This window comes from Solea solea, chromosome 12, assembly GCF_958295425.1.
Source record: "Solea solea chromosome 12, fSolSol10.1, whole genome shotgun sequence".
NCBI lineage: Eukaryota > Metazoa > Chordata > Actinopteri > Pleuronectiformes > Soleidae > Solea > Solea solea.
Window position 1 is genome coordinate 2,163,764 of NC_081145.1, and position 20,529 is coordinate 2,184,292.

The following is a 20,529-nucleotide window of genomic DNA, read 5'->3' on the forward strand; positions in this document are numbered from 1 at the left end:
GGTCTGGCTCTGCCGAGCTGCTCGACGTTTGACTAGTGTGTTCTAGCAGCAGCGGCTGCTCGTGCTTCTTTAGTTTTAGCTTTAGCTTTAGCTTTAGCTTTAGACCTGAGACCTGAGACCCAGAACAGAACAGAACAAACCAAACCACCGCGGGTGCTGTGTCCTCGGCGTGTCTGTCCCCGGAGGACCACCATGGACAGAGACTCAGTGAAACTTTCCAAGAACCTGCTGCGCATGAAGGTGAGTGAAGCGTTGTTTGCTAACTGTTAGCTGCAGAAGTCCATTCAGAAATGAGTGACTTTTTGTGTTTTGTGCTTCAAAAACGGCCCAAACTTCTACTAAATACTGAATAAAGATGATTTTGTTGTACAATCGGAGCCTGTGATTAATTCGGTTTATAAGTGAGTTAACTTGAAAACTCTCTGGGTGTTAAAAATTTAATAATTCATGTCACGAGCTTGCTTCTGACTATTTATTCAAATTGAATGTCGTAATTTTTTCAGTTTTGTACATTAATTTCACTTAAAGATATTAATTATCACTAAGTTTCTGCAACTGTGTTTTTATGTTTTAACCATGGATCTACAATGGCACGTGGTTTAGACACTGCAGCACTTTATTAAAAACGTGTTTTAAAGTGTAATAAATAATATTAATAATGATAGTGACGGAATAAATGGATAAAGTGTGATGGCGTCGTTTGTTCAGTTCATGCAGAGAGGTTTGGACGAAGAGACGAAGAAGCAGCTGGAGGAAGAGGAGAAGAGAATCATCAGTGATGAACACTGGTACCTGGACGTCCCCGAGCTCAAGAGCACAGAGTCAGTCCTTTCACTCACAACTCAACAGTTCATAAACTGGGATTTCTGTAACTATCCACTTTTCATCGTTTTCTCTCTTTAATCTTCTGTTGTACTGTGAACATTATTTTGTTACTGTACGGCGTGTTTCCACTCGCTCGACTCGTGACCTCACTGGACTGCCGTGCTCTGATTGGTCAGAGTGTCGTCACAGGAAGAGACTCAAGAATCACTCAGTCACGTGATGTGAAGACTTCATGTGTTCATGTGTGAGACGCAGTGACAAAGCTGCACAATCGTCATGTAGAAATGAGATCACGTTGAGTTGTGAATTGAGATTTTTATAACAATTTATCATGCAGCCCTTTGTTATTGTTTATTATAATTATTATTATTATTACTATTGTTATTATGTGTACAGAAGCTGTCAAAGTAGGTTTCACTGATGGGTCTCTACTGCCCCCTACAGGAGCCAGATCATAGAGGTGGACAGTTTTGTTCCCTGTGAGGACCTGATTTATGGACGCATGTCCTTCAGAGGCTTCAGTCCAGATGTGGAGGTTTGTGTCTCACTGTGTGTGTGTCATTGTGTGTCTCTGACATCATCATCACATGAGTTGTCTTGTTGTCACAGAAGCTGATGAAATTGAATGGAAAAGGTGAAGAGGAGGAGGAGAAGGAGGAGGATGAGAGCAGGATGAAGACGGACGTCACTGATGAAGAAATGGCTCTGAGGTCAAATCATATTTCACAGCGTTGACTGTTTTTGAATCATCACACGTTTGACATGTTTGTGTCGTCGTCTCCTTCAGGTACGAGAGTTTAGTCGAAAGCATGAAGAAGAAGTTTGTGAGGAAGCGCGAGCGATCGTCGCTGGACGACACGAACAGGAAGAGAGTTTTTGTCAAACCTCAGGACTGAACCTCTCTGTGGATGTTATACATCCTGTCTTTCTTTTTGAAATCAAAGTGTTTTCATTAAACACCTGTTTCACCCTTTATTATGCATCATCCATTCATCACAGCAGGAAGAATGTGTTACTGTTGATTTATCAGAATAAACAACCTGAAAACTCCGATTCAAATAATCAGATGGAATAAATCTGAGATTATTTTAAAAAACCTTTTCACCATAAACATTTTCAAAGTAAGACGTGAATTAAAATAAACTGGAGGAGACGCAGACGTCTCAGGTGGTCCTCAGTCCTGCAGGCTCACCGTCTCTGTGGTCCTCAGTCCTGCAGGCTCACCGTCTCTGTGGTCCTCAGTCCTGCAGGCTCACCGTCTCAGGTGGTCCTCAGTCCTGCAGGCTCACCGTCTCAGGTGGTCCTCAGTCCTGCAGGCTCACCGTCTCTGTGGTCCTCAGTCCTGCAGGCTCACCGTCTCTGTGGTCCTCAGTCCTGCAGGCTCACCGTCTCAGGTGGTCCTCAGTCCTGCAGGCTCACCGTCTCAGGTGGTCCTCAGTCCTGCAGGCTCACTGTCTCTGTATGTAATGAGCGTGGTGATGATGAGGTCAAAGATGGCGGTGGGACAGTGGCGGTGAAGGAACGGCAGAAGCCAGCCCATCTGTCCAGGTGAGTACACGGCTCTGGGATGGACGGACAGCAGAGCGTGACACATGGCATCCACCACAGGGGACAGATCCTCTGCCGAAGTCTGGGACATGGAGGACAGACAGGAGGGGAGGGACGAGATGTACGAGTCCCCATAATCCTCTCTGGCTTCAGAGGACGCCGACGCCAGGAGGTGGTCTTTGTAATGACTAATGACATCACTGTCCCCAAACAGATCTGACAGGAAAAAGACGATGACATCATCATCACCACCACCACCATCATCTTCATCACCACCATCGTCGTCATCATCACCAACACCACCACCACCACCATCATCTTCCTCACTCACTGGTTCTGAACCCTGATGGTTGGATCAGTGACACGTTCACGTTCCACTGAGAAGTTTCCAGTCTCATCATGGCGGAGAAAGCGCCGAGTGCAGCTTTAGACGCTCCGTACGCAGCGAACAGTGGCATCGGAACCTCCGCTGCAGGACAAGAAGAGGAGGCGTGGCCTTTACTGATTTATTTGTTGAAGAGTGAGTCAAACTACAGTCCTTAGTTACAGTGATCTCATTAAAGCTGCAGTATGTAACCAGCATTGCTGTAAGTTCTTGTCGAAGGAACTCACTGCACATCGGATTGAATCATCATAACATACATGATCTCAGGTCTCTGTACATAGACAACATCATGGAGCAGAGAAACACAACAGTTCACACAATGAACAAACACTAGGCTTCAGTGGAGAGAAACAACTCTGACAGAACCAGAATCACATGTGCAGCATCTGCCTCGACCGGTTGGGGTGAAAGGAAAATAGGGGACAATCGCAACAACTGCAACCACTTCAACAACCTCAACTTCAACAACTTCAACAAGCTCAACAACTTCAATGTCAACAACCTCCACAACGGTAGCTAACAACAGCTAACAGTAGCTAGCCTGAGGTGGTTTGTGTCCACGTGTTTTTCCGTTGTCTCCGTGAGACGTCTCATTGAAACGTCTCCACATGACTCATCGCGTTTCTCACGATATATGAATATACGGTGACATTCCCGCGCTGCACACAGGAAGTGACGGAGACAACGGCAACAGTCAAATGTAAAATGAGACGTGTCCCCTGTACCTGCCAGGCTGGACACGTTGACGATGCGTCCTCGTGAGCGTCTCAGCATAGGGAGGAAGACCTGACACATGTGGACAGCTGACAGGAAGTTGACGTCCATGCAGCGTCTGTAGTCAGAGAGTGGGAGGAGCTCGGCATCTGCGGGACATGGAAGGATTCCTGCGTTGTTCACCAAACCCCAGAGACCTGTGAGAAAAAACATTGACATCTGTTGACTCTGAGACTGCAGTGAGACACTGACGTCAGAAGGACACGTACCTGTGCGTCCCACCTGAGCGCAGACGTATTGACGCACTGTCTCCACCTGGACGCTGTCCGTCACGTCGAGCTGCAGCACCTGCAGCTTCTCAGACGCTCGAGCTCTCAGACGCTGAGCTCCGCCCCCTTTCACGTCCAACACTCCTGCGAACACCGTCACCCCCATGTGACTCAGCTCCAGCGCAAGGGTGTGGCCAAAGCCAGAGTCACACCCTCCATGAGGAACAGACCAATCACAACAAATGTTTATTTATTGAGACGCACGGGAGTGTTTGATTTCATCACCTCTTAAACAAACACTTACAAAATACTTAAAATACTCTTCCCTCCTTCTCTGGTTCTGGTTCTGATTCTGATTCTGATTCTGGTACTGGTTCTGGCTCTGACACCTTGTGTTACTCGTGCTGGTTATCATGGTGTCCTGTGATCACGTGACCTGAACTCTTGTCCTGTTTTTCTTGTCTGACTGAAACTGACTTTAGATTAAATCTGTCTCCATGACGACGAGCAAAAGCCACGCCCCCACCAGACACCCTTTGACCTGCACAGCTGTGTGTGTGTGTGTGTGTGTGTGTGTCTCACCTGTGATAAGCACCGCCCCCCTCGTCCTTAGGTCTCGTCTCCTCTTCCTCACACAGATCTTCATCAGGACGCAGCAGAGGACGACGACTCCGCTCACAGCAGGAGAGACAATGTAACAAAGGGCGGCGGCCAACAGGACGGTCGTCCACAGGACGCCACTGGCCCCGCCCCCACGTCCATCATCGCAACCCTCTGCTCGCGTCCACACGACCGTGAAGACGCAGACGGCGGCAGCTGCGACGCCGCAGCTGAACATCATTGTCATCGTCATTGTCATCTGCTCTGAGCTCAGCTCCACTCTCAGTAATGTCATCACATGCTCCGCCCACTCACACACCTGCACAGGTATGTTAAAGGCGTGTTTCCTCCAAACCTCCTCCCTCTGTCCTGTCTGTCCAAGCCCCTGTCCTCCACACTCAGCTGCTCCTTCAAAAGGACAGAGGACGCAAAAGGACAGAAGACACAAACGGACCGAGGAAGCAAACAGACAGAGGACGCAAAAGGACAGAAGACAAAAGAACAGAGGACGCAAAAGGACAGAAGACACAAAAGGACAGAGGACACAAAATGACAGAGGACACCTCAGTGATTATAGATTCTTTTATTTAAAGTTAAAGATTTTGATCACAACAAAGGAAGTGATGACACAAACAGGAAGTTACTGTGTGTGTGTGTGTGTGTGTAAGTTTTGTGTGTGTGTCTACAGTAACAGTTTAATCTACACACATGTTTTACAGTGAAACAGACACAAAGGTGCTCGATTCCTCAGCCAATCAGAGGGCAGCAGCGGAGGGAAGGGGTGCGTGTCCAGCAAACATCAAAGCAGGAAGAGGCGGAGCCAGGATTCAGGCAAAGTTCTTCTTCAGGAAGTTAATGAGGCCGTTAGTGGACGAGTCATGAGAGGAAACTTCCGACTGGTCCTTTAACTCAGGCTCGATCTGCTTCGCCAACTGTTTCCCCAACTCCACACTGAGATGGGGAGGGGTCACAGAGGGGGAGGGTCAGGAAGAGAAGGAGAGGAGTTACAGAGGGGGAGGGGAAAGAGCAGTTGAGCAGTTAATTTGTGAACATGACTGACAGCTAAGGTGAAGTCGTTAGCCTCTTTGCTAGCTCATGTTGGACTTCCTGAGACACTGAGGGGGAGGAGTTTCACCGTCAGCTGACTCGCATTTGGATAAATATGTAAATTCAAACGTTGTGACACACCCACAGGAAGTGTTGAGCCCCTCCCCCTGCAGTGTCTCCATGACAACGCTCCCAAGGAAAACAGGAAGTGATTGAATGTTGACCTCACCCCCACTGGTCGTAGCTGTTAATGTTCCAGACGACGCCCTGCACGAAGATCTTGTGCTCGTACATGGCTGAAAAACAACGATCGATTAACTGTTCTGACAGGAAGTGATGTCAGTGTGTAGTTTTCTCTCTGTCCTGCGTGTGGCGCCATCACTCACCAACCAGAGCGCCGAGGACAAACGGCGTCAGCTTCCTGAAGACGATGGAGTTACTCGGTTTGTTTCCCAGGAACACCTGGTGACCACAGAGAGGGCGGAGCTAAAACCTCTTAGGTCACATGTTAACACCACATTAACGTTCATGTGTGAGTGCGTTGTCGTTACTTTGTGCGGCAGCAGCTTCTCCAGAGCGTCTCCGCGCACGCCGGCGGCCTCCAGCTCTGTACGAGCCTCTGCAGCCGTCTTCCCTTTCATCAGAGCTTCAGTCTGAGCCAGGAAGTTAGCCGTGAGGATCTGTGGAGAGAGCGCAGCGTCACCTGACCTGCTCTGACAGGAAGTGCTGAGCCACATGGGGGCGTTACCTTGTGGTGGAGGTTGTCTCTGATTGGATTCTGAGTCTGAGCAGGAATGAAGAAGTCAGCAGGAATCATACGAGTTCCTGTAGAGAAATGAGCGAGTCAGTGAAGGCACCGCGCACCGAGTCAGTGAAGGCAACGCGCACCGAGTCAGTGAAGGCACTGAGTCAGTGAAGGCATTATGCACGAGTCAGTGAAGGCACCACTAGTGTTGTCGGTCTTGGTCTACTTAGACCACTTTTTGAAAGTCTCGGTCTCGTCTCGGAATCGACTGCATTTTTACTCGGTCTTGTCTCGGTCTCGGACAAAGCGGACTCAGGATTTTATTTCAAGACCTGTCAAGACCACAACTGTGGGGATATCAATAAATTGCCTGTGCATTTTTGGATTAACTTGTTAATATCATTACTGTGATTTTGTGTAAATCGTATTGCTTCGGGTACAACCAATAACATTTATCACTCATTTATCATTTGAAATCACCCCTCCCGCCCCCTTTTACACGCCCCCCACAAAAGTGCATGTGAGTGACAGGAGAAGAGGCCGTGAGAAGATGTCAGCCAACTCATCTATAATAAAATGTGCTTACCTGAACCACAAAGACTTTTTGTGCATAAATACCTCCATAAAGAAAACACAGCGCAACATGTAAATTCTGCAAAGCTACGCTTACGGTCTTGGTCTTGTCTCGACCCCTCAAAGTCTTGGTCTTGTCTCGGTCTCGACCCCCCAAAGTCTTGGTCTTGTCTCGGTCTCGACCCCTCAAAGTCTTGGTCTTGTCTCGGTGTCGACCCCCCAAAGTCTTGGTCTTGTCTCGGTCTCGACCCCCCAAAGTCTTGGTCTTGTCTCGGTCTCAACTCCCCAAAGTCTTGGTCTTGTCTCTGTCTCGACCCCTCAAAGTCTTGGTCTTGTCTCTGTCTCGACCCCTCAAAGTCTTGGTCTTGTCTTGGTCTCGGTTTAGGTGGTCTTGACTACAACACTAGGCACCACGCACGAGTCAGTGAAGGTGGTTGAGCAGCGGAGGCTGATGGGTAATGATGGTTGCCATGGTAACCGGCAGACCTTGGTGGATGAGCTGGTAGAAGGCGTGTTGGCCGTTGGTCCCTGGTTCTCCCCACACGATGGGTCCAGTGTGGTAGTCCACGCGGACGCCATCTTTGGTGATGTACTTCCCGTTAGACTCCATGTCGCCCTGAGGAGACGACCAGCAGAGAAACATCATCATCAGTGACATCACTGACCAATGATGTCATCAGCGACTTCAGCGATGACATCATCAGTCCACACTAATGTATCTGAGGCTCCTCGAGTGTGGAGTCAAAGAGCTTTGATTTAAAGTTTTGATAATGTGACACGTCTGGGACGTCATCAGTGATGTCACAGTGACATCATCAGTGACATCATCACGCACCTGTTGGAAGTAGGCGGCGAAGCGGTGCATGTACTGGTCATACGGTAACATGGCGTGAGTCTCCGCCTTGAAGAAGTTGACGTACCAAACTCCGAGAAGAGCGAGCAGCACCGGGGCGTTCTCCTCCAGAGGAGCGCTGCGGAAGTGATTATCCTGCAGAGCAGAGGATTCTGGGTCATGGTGACAACACACAGTATTATTGATTATTGATCATATTTACCATCCAGTGAGCTCCAGACAGAAGCTGCTCAAAGTTCTCGAAACCTGAAACACACCAGAGGTCAGGGGTCACTCCAGAGACCAGAGGTCACTTCAGAGGTCACAGGTCACTTCAGAGGTCAGACGTACCTATGTGCAGAGCAATGGACAGACCAATGGCTGACCACAGAGAGTAACGACCTCCAACCCACTGAAACACACACAAAGGTCAAAGGTCACCAACTGAGCACTGCACCTCTCAATGTTCACTCATTATGATTTTTATTATGAGTCACATGATCACAAACTCACATCCCAGAATTCAAACATGTTCTGAGGGTCGATGCCAAACTCTCTCACTTTGACCTGAGGGGGCGAGAAAAGATACACTGTAAAAAAAATAACACACACCTAAAAGTACACTGTAAAAATAAAACAACACACACACACCTGAGATTACACTGTAAAAAAAACCACACACCTGAGATTACACTGTAAAAATAAAACAACACACACACACCTGAGATTACACTGTAAAAAAAAACACACACCTGAGATTACACTGTAAAAATAAAACAACACACACACACACACCTGAGATTACACTGTAAAAAAACACACACCTAAAATTACACTGTAAAAATAAAACAACACACACACACCTAAGATTACACTGTAAAAAACACACACCTGAAATTACAGTGTAAAAAAATTATACACACACACACACAACTCAATAAATAAATAAATAAATAAATACCATACACGCCTGAGATTACACTGTAAAAAAGGCCACACACACACTTGAGATTACGCTGTAAAAAATACACACACACCTGAGATTACACTGTAAAAAGAATTAGACTGCGCTGCTCATCAAACTTACCACGTTGGTGGACAGAGCCACAAAGTGTTTGGCCACAGCAGATTTCTGCCAAGGAGAATACGAGGACATGAGCTGTGACATCATCACTGAGCTTTGACATCATCATCATCATCATCATCATCATCATCATCATCATCATCATCTTCATCTTCACACTCACGTCCTTAGCTGACTGCAGAAACCAGTCTCTGGCTGACTCTGCGTTGGTGATGGTCTCCTGAGTGGTGAATGTCTGCACACACACATGCACATGCACACACACACACGGTTAGCTATGTAAATGTGTGACTTGACAGCGGTGCGTGAGTGGGCGTGGTCACCTTGGAGGCGATGATGAACAGCGTGGTCTCAGCGTTGAGTTGAGCGAGCGTCTTGGCGAGATGAGTGCCGTCGATGTTGGAGACAAACCAAACGTTGGGTCCTCCAGCAGAGTACGGCTTCAGAGCCTCCGTCACCATCAGAGGACCCTGAACACAACACCAGCACACAACATGACACACAAGCTCCTCCCCCACAGGGCGGAGCCATCCCCTCACCTACGACACAGGTAAGACGGTAAGCATGTTGACAGACAAGGACTCACGTTTACTCCATCACTACTCAGAGGCGTTATATAATGTGATGATGCATGTTTATATAATGAGACAGCTGAATTAGCCCTGTGAGCGCCCCCTACATCTACAACCTGCAAATACAGACAGGCTCTCAGTGTAGTTTGTAAACCACTCACTCTCCCACACCAAATCTCAGAGAGAAAATCAGTGATTTTAGCTGCTGGTCCTCTGCTGCCTCGTGTGGTCACTGAGGTCAATCTGAACGTTGGATTACAAACACTGGGGTGACAAAATAAGATTAAGATTAGAATTTAGTGATGGAGGCAGCAGTGTGTCTGTGTGTGTGTGTGTGTGTGTGTGTGTGTGTGTGTGTGTGACGTTAAAATCACTGATTTTCTCTCTGGACTTTGGTGTGGGAGAGTGAGTGGTTTACAAACGTCTGTCTCAGTGTGATAAAGACGTGATCATGTGACGTAGATATCGTAGAAAGTTAAACTGATATGAAGTATTCATTCAGGTCATGTGATCAGATTACTTCACATGATGTAATCTCAGTATAGATTAGTAATTCCTCACCAGGTCAGAGCCGCCGATGCCAATGTTCACCACGTCAGTGATGCTCTTCCCGCTGAAGCCTCGCCACTCACCACTGCGGACTTTCTGTGGACGCAACACACGTGTTAGCTGTTACACACACACACACACACACACACGCACGCACGCACACACACACACACACACACACACACACACACACACACACACACACACACACACACACACACACACACACACACACACACACACACACACACACACGCACTCTACATACGTGACAGAAGGCCTTCATCTTGTCCAGAACTCTGTTCACCTCCGGCATCACATCTTTACCGTCGACGAGGATCGGCGTGTTTGAGCGATTACGGAGAGCGACGTGGAGAACAGCACGACCCTAAACGCGGACGCACACACACACACACACACGCACACACACACAGTGTCAACATAGTTTAAACATGAGCCCACATCTGTGTGTGTGTGTGTGTGTACCTCAGTGAAGTTGATCTTCTCTCCAGTGAACATCTTCTCTCTGGATTCCTCGACACCGCGTGACTTTGCCTGTCGACATCAGACCGTGAAAAACATGTCAAACTTGACATTTTTATTTTATTGGATAAATCTTTGTTTTCAAAGTTAAACTTCATGTTGGAATTTTCTCTCTTTATATAAGGTTTTAAATATTTGTTTATTATCTTTAACTGTGCTGTATCTGTTGGCCATGACCTTTGACCCCTGGTGTGTGTGTTGAAAGTGTGTTCAGAGAGACTTCCTTTGTGTTTAAACTGCGTTTCAACACGCAAGTACGTGTGTGTGTGTGTGTGTGTGTGTGTGTGTGTGTGTGTGATGAAAGTGTGTTCAGAGAGACTTCCTTTGTGTTGCAGCTGCGTTTCAACACGTACGTACGTGTGTGAAATGTTACAATAGATTGTGTTACCATGGCGATCAGCATGGACATGACCTCCTCGTTGATCAGGTTCTTGGAGTAGTCCAGCAGAATGTCTCCATGGTCCGTCCCCAGAGTCAAGCTGTCCAACAGAGACACAGTCAGTCTGTGGGGTTTACACACACACGCAGATGTGTGTGTGTGTGTGTGTGTGTGTGTGTGTGTGAGTGACACAGTGTGTGTGTGTGTGTGTGTGTGTGTGTGAGTGAGAGACACAGTGTGTGTGTGTGTGTGTGAGTGAGTGAGAGACACAGTGTGAGTGTGTGTGTGTGTGTGTGTGTGAGAGAGACACACAGTGTGTGTGTGTGAGAGGGACACAGTGTGTGTGTGAGTGAGAGACACAGTGTGTGTGTGTGTGAGAGAGACACAGTGTGTGTGTGTGTGTGTGTGTGTGTGAGAGAGAGACACAGTGTGTGTGTGTGTATGTGTGTGAGAGACACAGTGTGTGTGTGTGTGTGTGTGTGTGTGTGAGAGAGAGACACAGTGTGTGTGTGAGTGAGAGACATAGTGTGTGTGTGTGTGTGAGTGAGTGAGAGACACAGTGTGTGTGTGTGAGAGAGACACAGTGTGTGTGTGAGTGAGTGACACAGTGTGTGTGTGTGAGTGAGTGAGAGACACAGTGTGTGTGTGAGTGAGTGACACAGTGTGTGTGTGAGTGTGAGAGAGAGACAGTGTGTGTGTGTGTGTGAGAGGGACACAGTGTGTGTGTGTGTGTGTGTGTGTGTGAGAGACATAGTGTGTGTGTGTGTGAGAGAGACACAGTGTGTGTGTGTGTGTGAGAGAGAGAGACACAGTGTGTGTGTGTGTGTGTGAGAGAGACACAGTGTGTGTGTGTGTGTGTGTGTGTGTGTGTGTGTGAGAGAGAGACACGTGTGTGAGTGATAGACACAGTGTGTGTGTGTGAGTGTGTGAGTGATAGACACAGTGTGTGTGAGTGTGTGTGTGAGTGATAGACACAGTGTGTGTGTGTGTGTGAGTGTGTGAGTGATAGACACAGTGTGTGTGTGTGTGTGTGTGTGTGTGTGAGTGTGTGAGTGATAGACACAGTGTGTGTGTGTGTGTGTGTGTGAGTGTGTGAGTGATAGACACAGTGTGTGTGTGAGTGTGTGAGTGATAGACACAGTGTGTGTGTGTGTGTGTGTGTGTGAGTGAGTGAGTGATAGACACAGTGTGTGTGAGTGAGAGCACGTAGCCTCTTCCTCATTCACGCTGAAATCGCCGACACGCTGCTTCCATTATCGGACAGACGCTAACAGGAACTAGCTAGTTTCAGTTAGCGTCTGTTATTACTCATTTTAAGGTTAGCTATGTTAGCTCAGTGTGGCGGCTAAGGTTAAGCACGTCTTTAACGTGACTGTGGCGCCGGTGAACACGGTCACGTGACCGCAGACTTGACGTTTCCGTGCAGACTAACGATGACCTTCAGCCGCGCAGAGGAAGCAGGAGCGAAGCCCGGAAACAATCGGATTAAGCTGATCGTTCGACTGATACAAGAACTGATCGAGCCTCGGATCGATAAAGTGCTGAGTCACGGTGTCACGTTGCCCGGCCTCAGTCTCACCTGAAGCGGCTGAATCTGTCTGGCTCCGCGGCGAACATGTCCCTCATTTGGAGGTTCTGGCCGTGGGCCTGATACCACTGCAGCAGCTGCTGGAAGTTCGGGTCGCTGCTCAGAGACATGGTTCCGCTTCTGATGGGTCTTGTGTTGGTGGTCCTGGTTCTGGTCTCAGTGGTGCAGATGAGGATGAGCAGAAGTGGCAGCGCGGTCACGCCACCGTCGACCAATCACAGCAGATCTCACATAACCCTGCCCCGCCGGGTTAAACCACGCCCACACAGCTCATATGGAGGCTGGAGAGCAGGAACATTCCTAAAATCAAACATCCCAGAAATATTAAAAATGTCTCATCTTCAAATGAACGTTGTGTTTCTGTCGATTTTAGATAAGAAGTAAATCAAATCCCCTCTGTACTGCCCTCTTGGGACAGATGGACATAAAATTAAGTATAAATGGACATTTGTCGGTTCATGAATTTGACGATTTGTGTGCTGTGATGTTTATTTCTGTGATGTTTCATCTGGTTTTAATTCTTCTCTCGTGTTAACTTTTCTCATCTTGTTCTAACTCTTCTCATGTTGTTTGACAGGCTGCTGAAAACCTGTGTTACAGGGTGAGGAGCTCTGATTCTGGGGGTGGAGCTACTTCAATGTCAGTCATTTTCTTACAGTATCACCATTATGACATCGTCTCACAGATCACATGACACTCACACACAAAATAAGGAACAGCTGTTTATTATTTGCTCTTCATTAATAAAATGCTCAGTTGACACTATACACCTATGGCCCCGCCTACTCGCCACCTCCTGATGATGAAGCTGCCACAGTTCAGGTATAGTCACCAACTATAGCCCCGCCCCAGGCGGGGACACCCGTCCACTGAGGACACAGACCCTGTGATGGGACGTTAGCATTAGCATTGCCTGAGCCTCAGTGGAAATTAAACGTTCAAATTTAACTTTCCTACATTTCATTCCAAACCACAGGGGGCAGTAAGTGTCAGGTAGACCCAACTAAAAGCTGACATCACATCCTGTTACAGAGGTGGGAAAATCAAACCAGTTTCTATGGCGACGGACTAAACCAAGCAGAAGACAAACTTCAACAAACTCACAAAACGACGTTTCATTCTGCATCAGCTCGTCATTGATCATCGATCACAGAGACGCAGCAAGGAAAAGGACATTCAACTCATCAATACTTGTTATTGATTCATGTGCAGAGGATTTCATCATTTCATCTGTGAAGCATTTTATTTAAATACAGAAACAATTGTTTTATTGATAATTTAATTTTATTAAAAGTTGCCAATTGCTTCTGTCACCTGACGACGACCAATCGATCAGCCAACTGATCATTTTGACCTTTGACCTGAGCTGCACATGAGTCAGTGGTGAGTGAAACATACTGACTGAGCTGTCAATCATCAAATCAACTGCCTATCACCTGCTGTGTGTGTGTGTGTGTGTGTGTGTGCGCGCAAGTGATCAGGATCATAAACAAACACTGAGGAGGAAAACAAGGATGCAGCTGTGGTGAGTGGGCGGAGACTACAACGTCCGTGATTGTTACACTGTAGAAAAATACACATTAGAAAGCTGTGACAGGCCCCTCCCCCACATAAAGCTAAGTCAGCTAGTGTCACAGGAAGTGATGAAGACGAGCCGACGAAACATGGAGCGTCTGTTGTTTGTTTGTTTGTTTGTTTCCACCGCTGGAACATCAGGAAGGTTACGTTGCGTTCAGTGCTGGTGACAAATATACAACTAAAGACAATCTTCATTAGTCGCCGAAGCTTCGTCCTGAGACTACGCCGACACTTTGTTGTCCTTCTGCAAAAAACAAGCAAAACAGACGACAGCGTTAAACATGGAGACGCCACCGATCACGCCATCAATCCACAGGATGTTCATCATTTACTCTGAACGCCGACAGATCGGCAAACTCCCGCCCCGCCTGGTTTCCTCTGTATCCTCCCCTGAAGCCGCCACCTCCTCCCTGCGGTGGCCCGAAGGTTCCTCGACTGGCCGGACGCCCTCGACTTCCACGGAAGTTGCCGCGACCACGGTAACCGCCGCGACCGCGGCCTTGACGCAGGGGGATCCCAAATGTTTCCGCGTTCATCCTCCTTTCTTCAGCCCAGGTCTGCCTCCGCTCGCTGCAGGGGGAGGAGTCAAGTTACAACCACAACATTCCATCCATTTCCAGTAAACGGTCACATGACAAGATGAACGCTCACCGCGGGAACGCGACGCCTCCAGACTTATCCGTGCTTTTCCTTGACACAAAGAAAAAGGAGGTGTCAGTGAAATCAAACCTTTATGTAACACGTTTATCAGGGTTCCCACACCTTTGCTTGACATCAATTCAAGGACTTTTCAAGGACTTTCCAGGATCAAATCCCTTAAATTCAAAGACAGCATGTGCTGACTCTAGGGCTGCCACGATTACGTCGACCATCAAATTAAATAATTGTCATAACAAACGAGAGAGAACTGAACTTTGATTCAAGTACTTTCAAGAACCCGTGTGTGTTCAGGGCCTGACCCTCAGGACCCTGATGTAAGTCTGTGATGAAGGTGAACTTTAACCTGCTGTCGTCACACGAGATGTTGTCGAAGAACGACTTGGACTTGTCGTAGTAGCAGTTTGGGCCGAGCGGGCCGTCACACCCGTCCTCTGCGTTTGCCTCGCTGTTCTGCGTCTCGCCGTCGCCTTTGTCTTCTCCGTTCACCGCTTTCTCCGACTTCTCCACCTTCTCGTCTGGGAAGAGAAGGACATTTGGGGTCAGGAGGTCGTCGACAGCGCGGTCAAAGGTCACAGTGGCAGAAATACCTTTCAGCTTCAGCTTGTTCTGAAACTCCAAGCTGACCTCGTCCTTGTTGAACTGAGCGTTGGCGCTCTCAAAGTCAAAGTCTTTCTCAAACTTCATTGGTCCGTCTCTGCGTACGTTGTAGCGCCCTCTGCCTCGGTGGCCGCCGCCTCCTCGACCGCGGCGGTTGGCGGCCGCGCCGGCGGCTGCCGGGTTTCACAGAGAAAGACAAAGTCAGCATTAAAGACGAACATCAGTGCTAATAACTCAGAGTTATTTAATGACACAAAGAGACATCACAGCAGCAATTTATGAGAGGTCTCACCTGATTGGTTAAAGATGGAGTGGGGAAGCCCTGCAGTGGGAGGAGCTCTATCTCCAGCAGTGATGGTCCGAGGAGCAGACCAGCCCCTCACAGCCTCACCCCGCTTCACGTCAACGCCGTCCTGGTGCTGGACCTTCTGGCTGCCCTGCCCGGCAGTGAGAGGGGTGGTGCGAGAGTGGGCGGGGCTCCGGGGACGTCCCAGGCCAGGAGCGGGAGCCGTGGCGGCAGCAGCAGCTGGGGCTGACGGAGCAGGCTGGATCATGGGCTCCAGGGCGGGACTCTTTCTTAAAGGGTCATGGGCGGGACTGCTGCGACCTGGACACAGAGCAGATGCTGCAGAAGCTCCTCCCACAGTTTAGTTTCTCCCTCCATGGTCGCGGCAGAAAAAAGACTCAAGTTCTGTTCCTGAGGACGATTCTCAGAGAATGAATCACAATATTACGATTATTATGCGTTGATTGATTTCACAACACTGTGAATGTGGAAAATCACATGAACCCTACTTATAGGTCTTAAAGCTTCATTTATTTATATCTTTTGACACCAACATAACAAAATAATGTAGCAAATACCCTTATATTATATAGCACCAGTTATTAATAAGGGTCGACCAATACATCGGGCCGATATTTGTGTTTTTTCCCGTGTATCGGCATCAGCCGATTCGCGGGTGCGTTTGCCGATCTATTGCGCGCTTTTTTTTTCGTCCTGCGCATTCACGTAACGCTGTGTTGAGATGCTGGAGAGCACTGAAAGGCATGCATGGCCCCTCCCTCCCTGGCAGAGAGCAGCTGGGAGTTTGGAAGCTTGCCAACAACTACTCTCCATGAGAGAACAGGGTTTACTGTCTAACTTAGCCGTCAGAAGCCGATTGTTAGCGGGTTTAAAACATAGACTGTAAAAAGAAACGCAACTTCTGGCCAGTGGGAAGCACAGCGGAGCAGAGGAGCCACCACAGCGCTGTGTGTGCCTGCATCATCTCTCTGTCTGTCTGTCTCTCTCTAGTGTGTTGTCTTTGCATAAAAGGCGACATAATAAAACATTTAAAAAAGTTTAATTTATAAATTAAACTCAAGATGTAAGCATTAGATAAAAATATACTGAATTTGTGTTCTTGTTTCTTCTTTTTAAAGAAATGGCTGGAAAGAAAGCAATATCGGCTTAAAGAAAAAGAATAGGCAAAAAAAAAGAAAAGAAACGGCAGCACTTATCGTACATCGGCTAAGGCTGCTGTAAAAAAAAAATCGGAATCGGCCATAAAAACCCATATCGGTCGACCTCTAGTTAATGTTTAAATTATTGAAGTCATCAATTGTCATCTATACCAAATGTTTAAGTTTATTTTTAATCGTTTTAATAATGTATCTTTTTGTATGTGGCCAGATATAAAAACGTATATTATTGTGGTTTGTTTATTTCATGACACAAATAAATGTGTAATAACGTCTAACATAACGTTAAGTGAACGCCATTTAACTCGTCACGTTACACTGAAACAAATGACACGCTTACATTTCATTTGCTACCAATTCAATGTTACTTTAGTTGAACATGAAAGTAACGTAACGCAGTAACTGTGCGTTCACCTTTACTCTGCAGCACAAACACTCGTGTTTCAGCTGATTTGATGCTCTGTCGTACTTCATCAATCCTCTGCACGGAACAAAAACAAAGCAACACAAGCGTTAACTCGCCGTTGTGTTGTGTGACTTTGTTTTGGTTGCGCTGAACAACTGTTATGGTTCTGAGTTCCCGGCAAAATCTTTTCTGACTGTTTGCTGTTGAGTCGCAGTAACATCATCAGATATAACGACTACAACACTCACGGTGAGAAATATGACAAATTCATTTCACCACAGAAGAGACTGAACCACTGTGTCTGTACCGTGAGGGTTAGGGTTACACAGAGTGACCCCTGAACTCTTGGAACTCATGCTCCGCCTACTTTCAGGACCAGGAAGTGAAAGAAAAACAGTCAAAGATCATGTTCCTACCGACACCGACGGGTCCAAACTGAGGGGACACCAGGGGGCTGGTGCTGAACTGGTTGTAGGCAGGAACCGGGGCCCGGTTGAAGAGTCCGTAGGAACCGGCAGACTGGAACGGGGTTGGAGCAGCAGCAGCAGAGGAGGAGGAGCTTGTGCTCATGGACGACTGTGGAGGACGTCACATGGTTAACACAAGCTTCTTTGACGCAGTTTCAAACTATAAAGTATATCTCTGTAAAGTCTCGTCTTCACTCTGAAGTGAAATTGATAGAAAAGGTTATTTTGGTTTGAATGTGGTTTATTTTAGAAGTTAAACATGACAACAAAACAATAAAACAGCTATTTATGATGTCAAATCTTTAAGATTCAAAGATGTACAGTTCTTTGATCAGTTCTAAATGAAGTGAAATATCTTTTTCTTTGTTTGGTAAAAACATCTGCATTCATGTATGAGAGGAACATTATGGTCTGTTGTTGATGCAGACTGTGTGTTCTCCAGAGGGTGGCGCTGCTTCTCACTTTTAAACTAACGTGAGAGCAGTTTCCACCATTCACTCACTCCATCTTCTGAAAGGTTTCTGCAGTTTACAGGCAGCGTTTCTCTGGATAAAATGAGTTCTATCCAGGTCGAGATACTGCAGTCACCACGGTGACCAGCAGAGTGTGCGTCTCCATGGAAACATACCTGAACAATGGCAGGGTCCTGAGGGAAGGAGCTGGCCTGTTTAGGCGGCTCACACACAGTCAGGTCCTTGATGTCGCTGCCTCTGAAGATGATGTACTCAAACGTGTCATCGCGAGGGGGGATGGGCCTGTCAGTGGGGCGGTCCTCTGTGCCGAAGGAACGCACTGACAAACAAACACATTCAGTCTCAGCTCAACGAAAACATCAATGTTTCACTGTGAATGTTTGAATTAAACGTGAATCTCTGAGTTAAACGTGAAACTGAGTTAAACGTGAATCTCTGAGTTAAATGTGAATCTCTGAGTTAAACGTGAAACTGAGTTAAACATGAATCTCTGAGTTAAACGTGAAACTGAGTTAAATGTGAATCTCTGAGTTAAAACATGAAACTGAGTTAAATGTGAATCTCTGAGTTAAAACATGAAACTGAGTTAAATGTGAATCTCTGAGTTAAACGTGAATCTCTGAGTTAAACGTGAAACTGAGTTAAACGTGAATCTCTGAGTTAAACGTGAAACTGAGTTAAACGTGAATCTCTGAGCTAAACGTGAATGTTTGAGTTAAATGTGAATCTCTGAGTTAAACATGAATGTTTGAGTTAAATGTGAATCTGAGTTAAACGTGAATGTCTGAGTTTAACGTGAATCTCTGAGTTAAACGTGAAACTGAGTTAAACGTGAATCTCTGAGTTAAACGTGAAACTGAGTTAAACGTGAATCTCTGAGCTAAACGTGATTGTTCGAGTTTAACGTGAATCTCTGAGTTAAACATGAATGTTTGAGTTAAATGTGAATCTGAGTTAAACGTGAATGTCTGAGTTTAACGTGAATCTCTGAGTTAAACATGAATGTTTGAGTTAAATGTGAATCTGAGTTAAACGTGAATCTCTGAGTTAATTGAGTTTAACATGAATATTGGTAAACAAACATCACGTACGACATGTTCAAGTTAGTAAAACTTTACAAATAATGATAAAAAACACAGTGACGAGTGGAAAGGAATTGGCTTGAAACTGGAGGGTTGCTAGTTAAAATCGCAGGACAGGTCGAGAGTTAAGGTGCCCCTGAGCAAACTAACTAGATCAGCTGAATATTCCATTTATTATTAATTGATTAATTAACCGAACTGATCGGATTCATCAATAACAAAAGAAGAGCTGAAGCTGTGTGTTGAACAGGTGAGCGCGCGTTCAGTGACGTCAGGCGGCTCAGGTGTTAGCTGTGAGAGGAACACGATGCTAACGTTAGCTGCCCCGTGTGGCACGCGCGCGCACACACTAACATTACTTCGTCAACACGGTGAAACGAAGCCGAACGCAGCCTTTAGTCACGTGTTCCGCTGACTATCTGGAACAAGTGTACACACTGTTAGCATTATTAGCTACAGTTAGCATGCTGACGCAAACCTCATGGCAAATGTGTTTTGGGTCGAGTTAGCTTTATTAGCATTACATTAAACATCATTAATAACAGAACACGGACAGTTAGGCCCGCAGGGGGCGCTGCCACGGCCTCCGCAACGTCTCAGCGGCGTCACCTTTAGCCAATGCGACGGTGGAGTTCTCGGTGTCGATGGTGTACAAGATCCCCTCGTATCGGATCGCGGCCTTAGAGATGAGGCTGATTTTAGAGCCCAGATAGGGCGTCCCGCCGCTCATGGTGTCGGGTGCAGCCCTGCGGTGATAACGGAAGAAGAACGGACGTTCGTCCAAACCGGGAGGTGAAACGAGGGCGGCCACAGGAAGACAGACGTGTCCGTGGCAATCCCGCTCGGCTTCACTTTTCTCCGCTACAACATGGCCGCCGCCTCCTCCATCCAACGACTCAAAGCGCGGTGGAAAACGGGATCTCAAAGTCTCGCGGGATTAAGCGCATCCAAGGTCTAGATCTGTGAAGGATAGAAGAGGTCCACGTGTTGTTGTTTTGAATTATTATTATTACTTCAACCGTTAATCCAAATAAATGTGAATAAATCATTCAAGGTTTTGTTTGTTTTTTGTGTTCTCTCTGAGTCACGTGACCTCCCCCACAGATTCACCTGTGACCCTGTGCTGGACCCCAGCTGATGTAAAGGGTCTGAGTGACGTCTGTACTGTTTTATCCTCCACATGAGGGTCACAGGGGGCGCTGTGCCAATCTCAGCTGACATAGGACGAAAGGTCCATCGCAGAGACACAACCACATCTCCATGACGAAAAGAGAGAAAGTGAATTGTTTTTTAATAAAATGTAAACGATCAAAGTGACACACTTGAGCTGTGAGCGCCCCCTGCTGCTAAGAACCAGAGCAAGACTCAGAGGCTCACTCTCAGTGAACAACATGGCTGACACAAAGAAACACACATTTTATCCACTTCACAAAAACAATCATGGATTAAAATCTCCGTAAATTTAAGTCTCTGATGTCTACGTCACATGATCATGTCTTTATCTGACTGTGAATCCTCTGCTGCCTCGTGTGGCCACTTTGTGTCACTG

General features: G+C 47.0%; 4 protein-coding genes across 5 annotated transcripts; 1 reads left to right on the top strand and 3 right to left on the bottom strand.

Annotated features, from left to right (window-relative positions):
* The first annotated feature begins 48 nt into the window (after positions 1-48).
* On the top strand, positions 49-1,798 carry mphosph6 (M-phase phosphoprotein 6). 2 transcript variants are annotated; one of them, XM_058645321.1, is made up of 5 exons: positions 49-240; positions 709-821; positions 1,270-1,360; positions 1,435-1,535; positions 1,613-1,798. In XM_058645321.1, exons 1-5 carry the CDS (start codon positions 193-195, stop codon positions 1,719-1,721), a joined length of 462 nt encoding a protein of 153 aa, XP_058501304.1. In that variant the 5' UTR covers positions 49-192; the 3' UTR covers positions 1,722-1,798. The 2 variants fall into 2 exon arrangements, with proteins under 2 accessions (XP_058501304.1, XP_058501305.1); XM_058645322.1 differs by having other exon boundaries at positions 1,438-1,535.
* hsd17b2 (hydroxysteroid (17-beta) dehydrogenase 2) lies at positions 1,785-4,843 on the bottom strand. The gene is made up of 5 exons (XM_058645318.1): positions 4,324-4,843; positions 3,742-3,954; positions 3,484-3,669; positions 2,705-2,842; positions 1,785-2,589 (listed from the first exon to the last, which is right to left on the bottom strand). The coding sequence occupies exons 1-5, from the start codon at positions 4,634-4,636 to the stop codon at positions 2,249-2,251; spliced, it is 1,191 nt and encodes a 396-aa protein (XP_058501301.1). The 5' UTR covers positions 4,637-4,843; the 3' UTR covers positions 1,785-2,248.
* A 66-nt stretch (positions 4,844-4,909) lies between these two features.
* On the bottom strand, positions 4,910-12,472 carry gpia (glucose-6-phosphate isomerase a). The gene is made up of 18 exons (XM_058645314.1): positions 12,245-12,472; positions 10,675-10,765; positions 10,230-10,298; positions 10,012-10,131; positions 9,756-9,839; positions 8,946-9,092; positions 8,786-8,857; positions 8,626-8,670; positions 8,052-8,105; positions 7,890-7,950; positions 7,762-7,805; positions 7,542-7,694; positions 7,193-7,322; positions 6,137-6,213; positions 5,940-6,068; positions 5,775-5,850; positions 5,618-5,684; positions 4,910-5,292 (listed from the first exon to the last, which is right to left on the bottom strand). Exons 1-18 carry the CDS (start codon positions 12,361-12,363, stop codon positions 5,169-5,171), a joined length of 1,662 nt encoding a protein of 553 aa, XP_058501297.1. The 5' UTR covers positions 12,364-12,472; the 3' UTR covers positions 4,910-5,168.
* Positions 12,473-12,962: 490 nt separating this feature from the next.
* On the bottom strand, positions 12,963-19,932 carry lsm14aa (LSM14A mRNA processing body assembly factor a). Its single transcript, XM_058645316.1, has 9 exons — positions 19,590-19,932; positions 18,054-18,217; positions 17,375-17,534; positions 15,381-15,695; positions 15,079-15,261; positions 14,835-15,006; positions 14,483-14,521; positions 14,164-14,401; positions 12,963-14,075 (listed from the first exon to the last, which is right to left on the bottom strand). Exons 1-9 carry the CDS (start codon positions 19,708-19,710, stop codon positions 14,052-14,054), a joined length of 1,416 nt encoding a protein of 471 aa, XP_058501299.1. The 5' UTR covers positions 19,711-19,932; the 3' UTR covers positions 12,963-14,051.
* Positions 19,933-20,529: the final 597 nt, after the last annotated feature.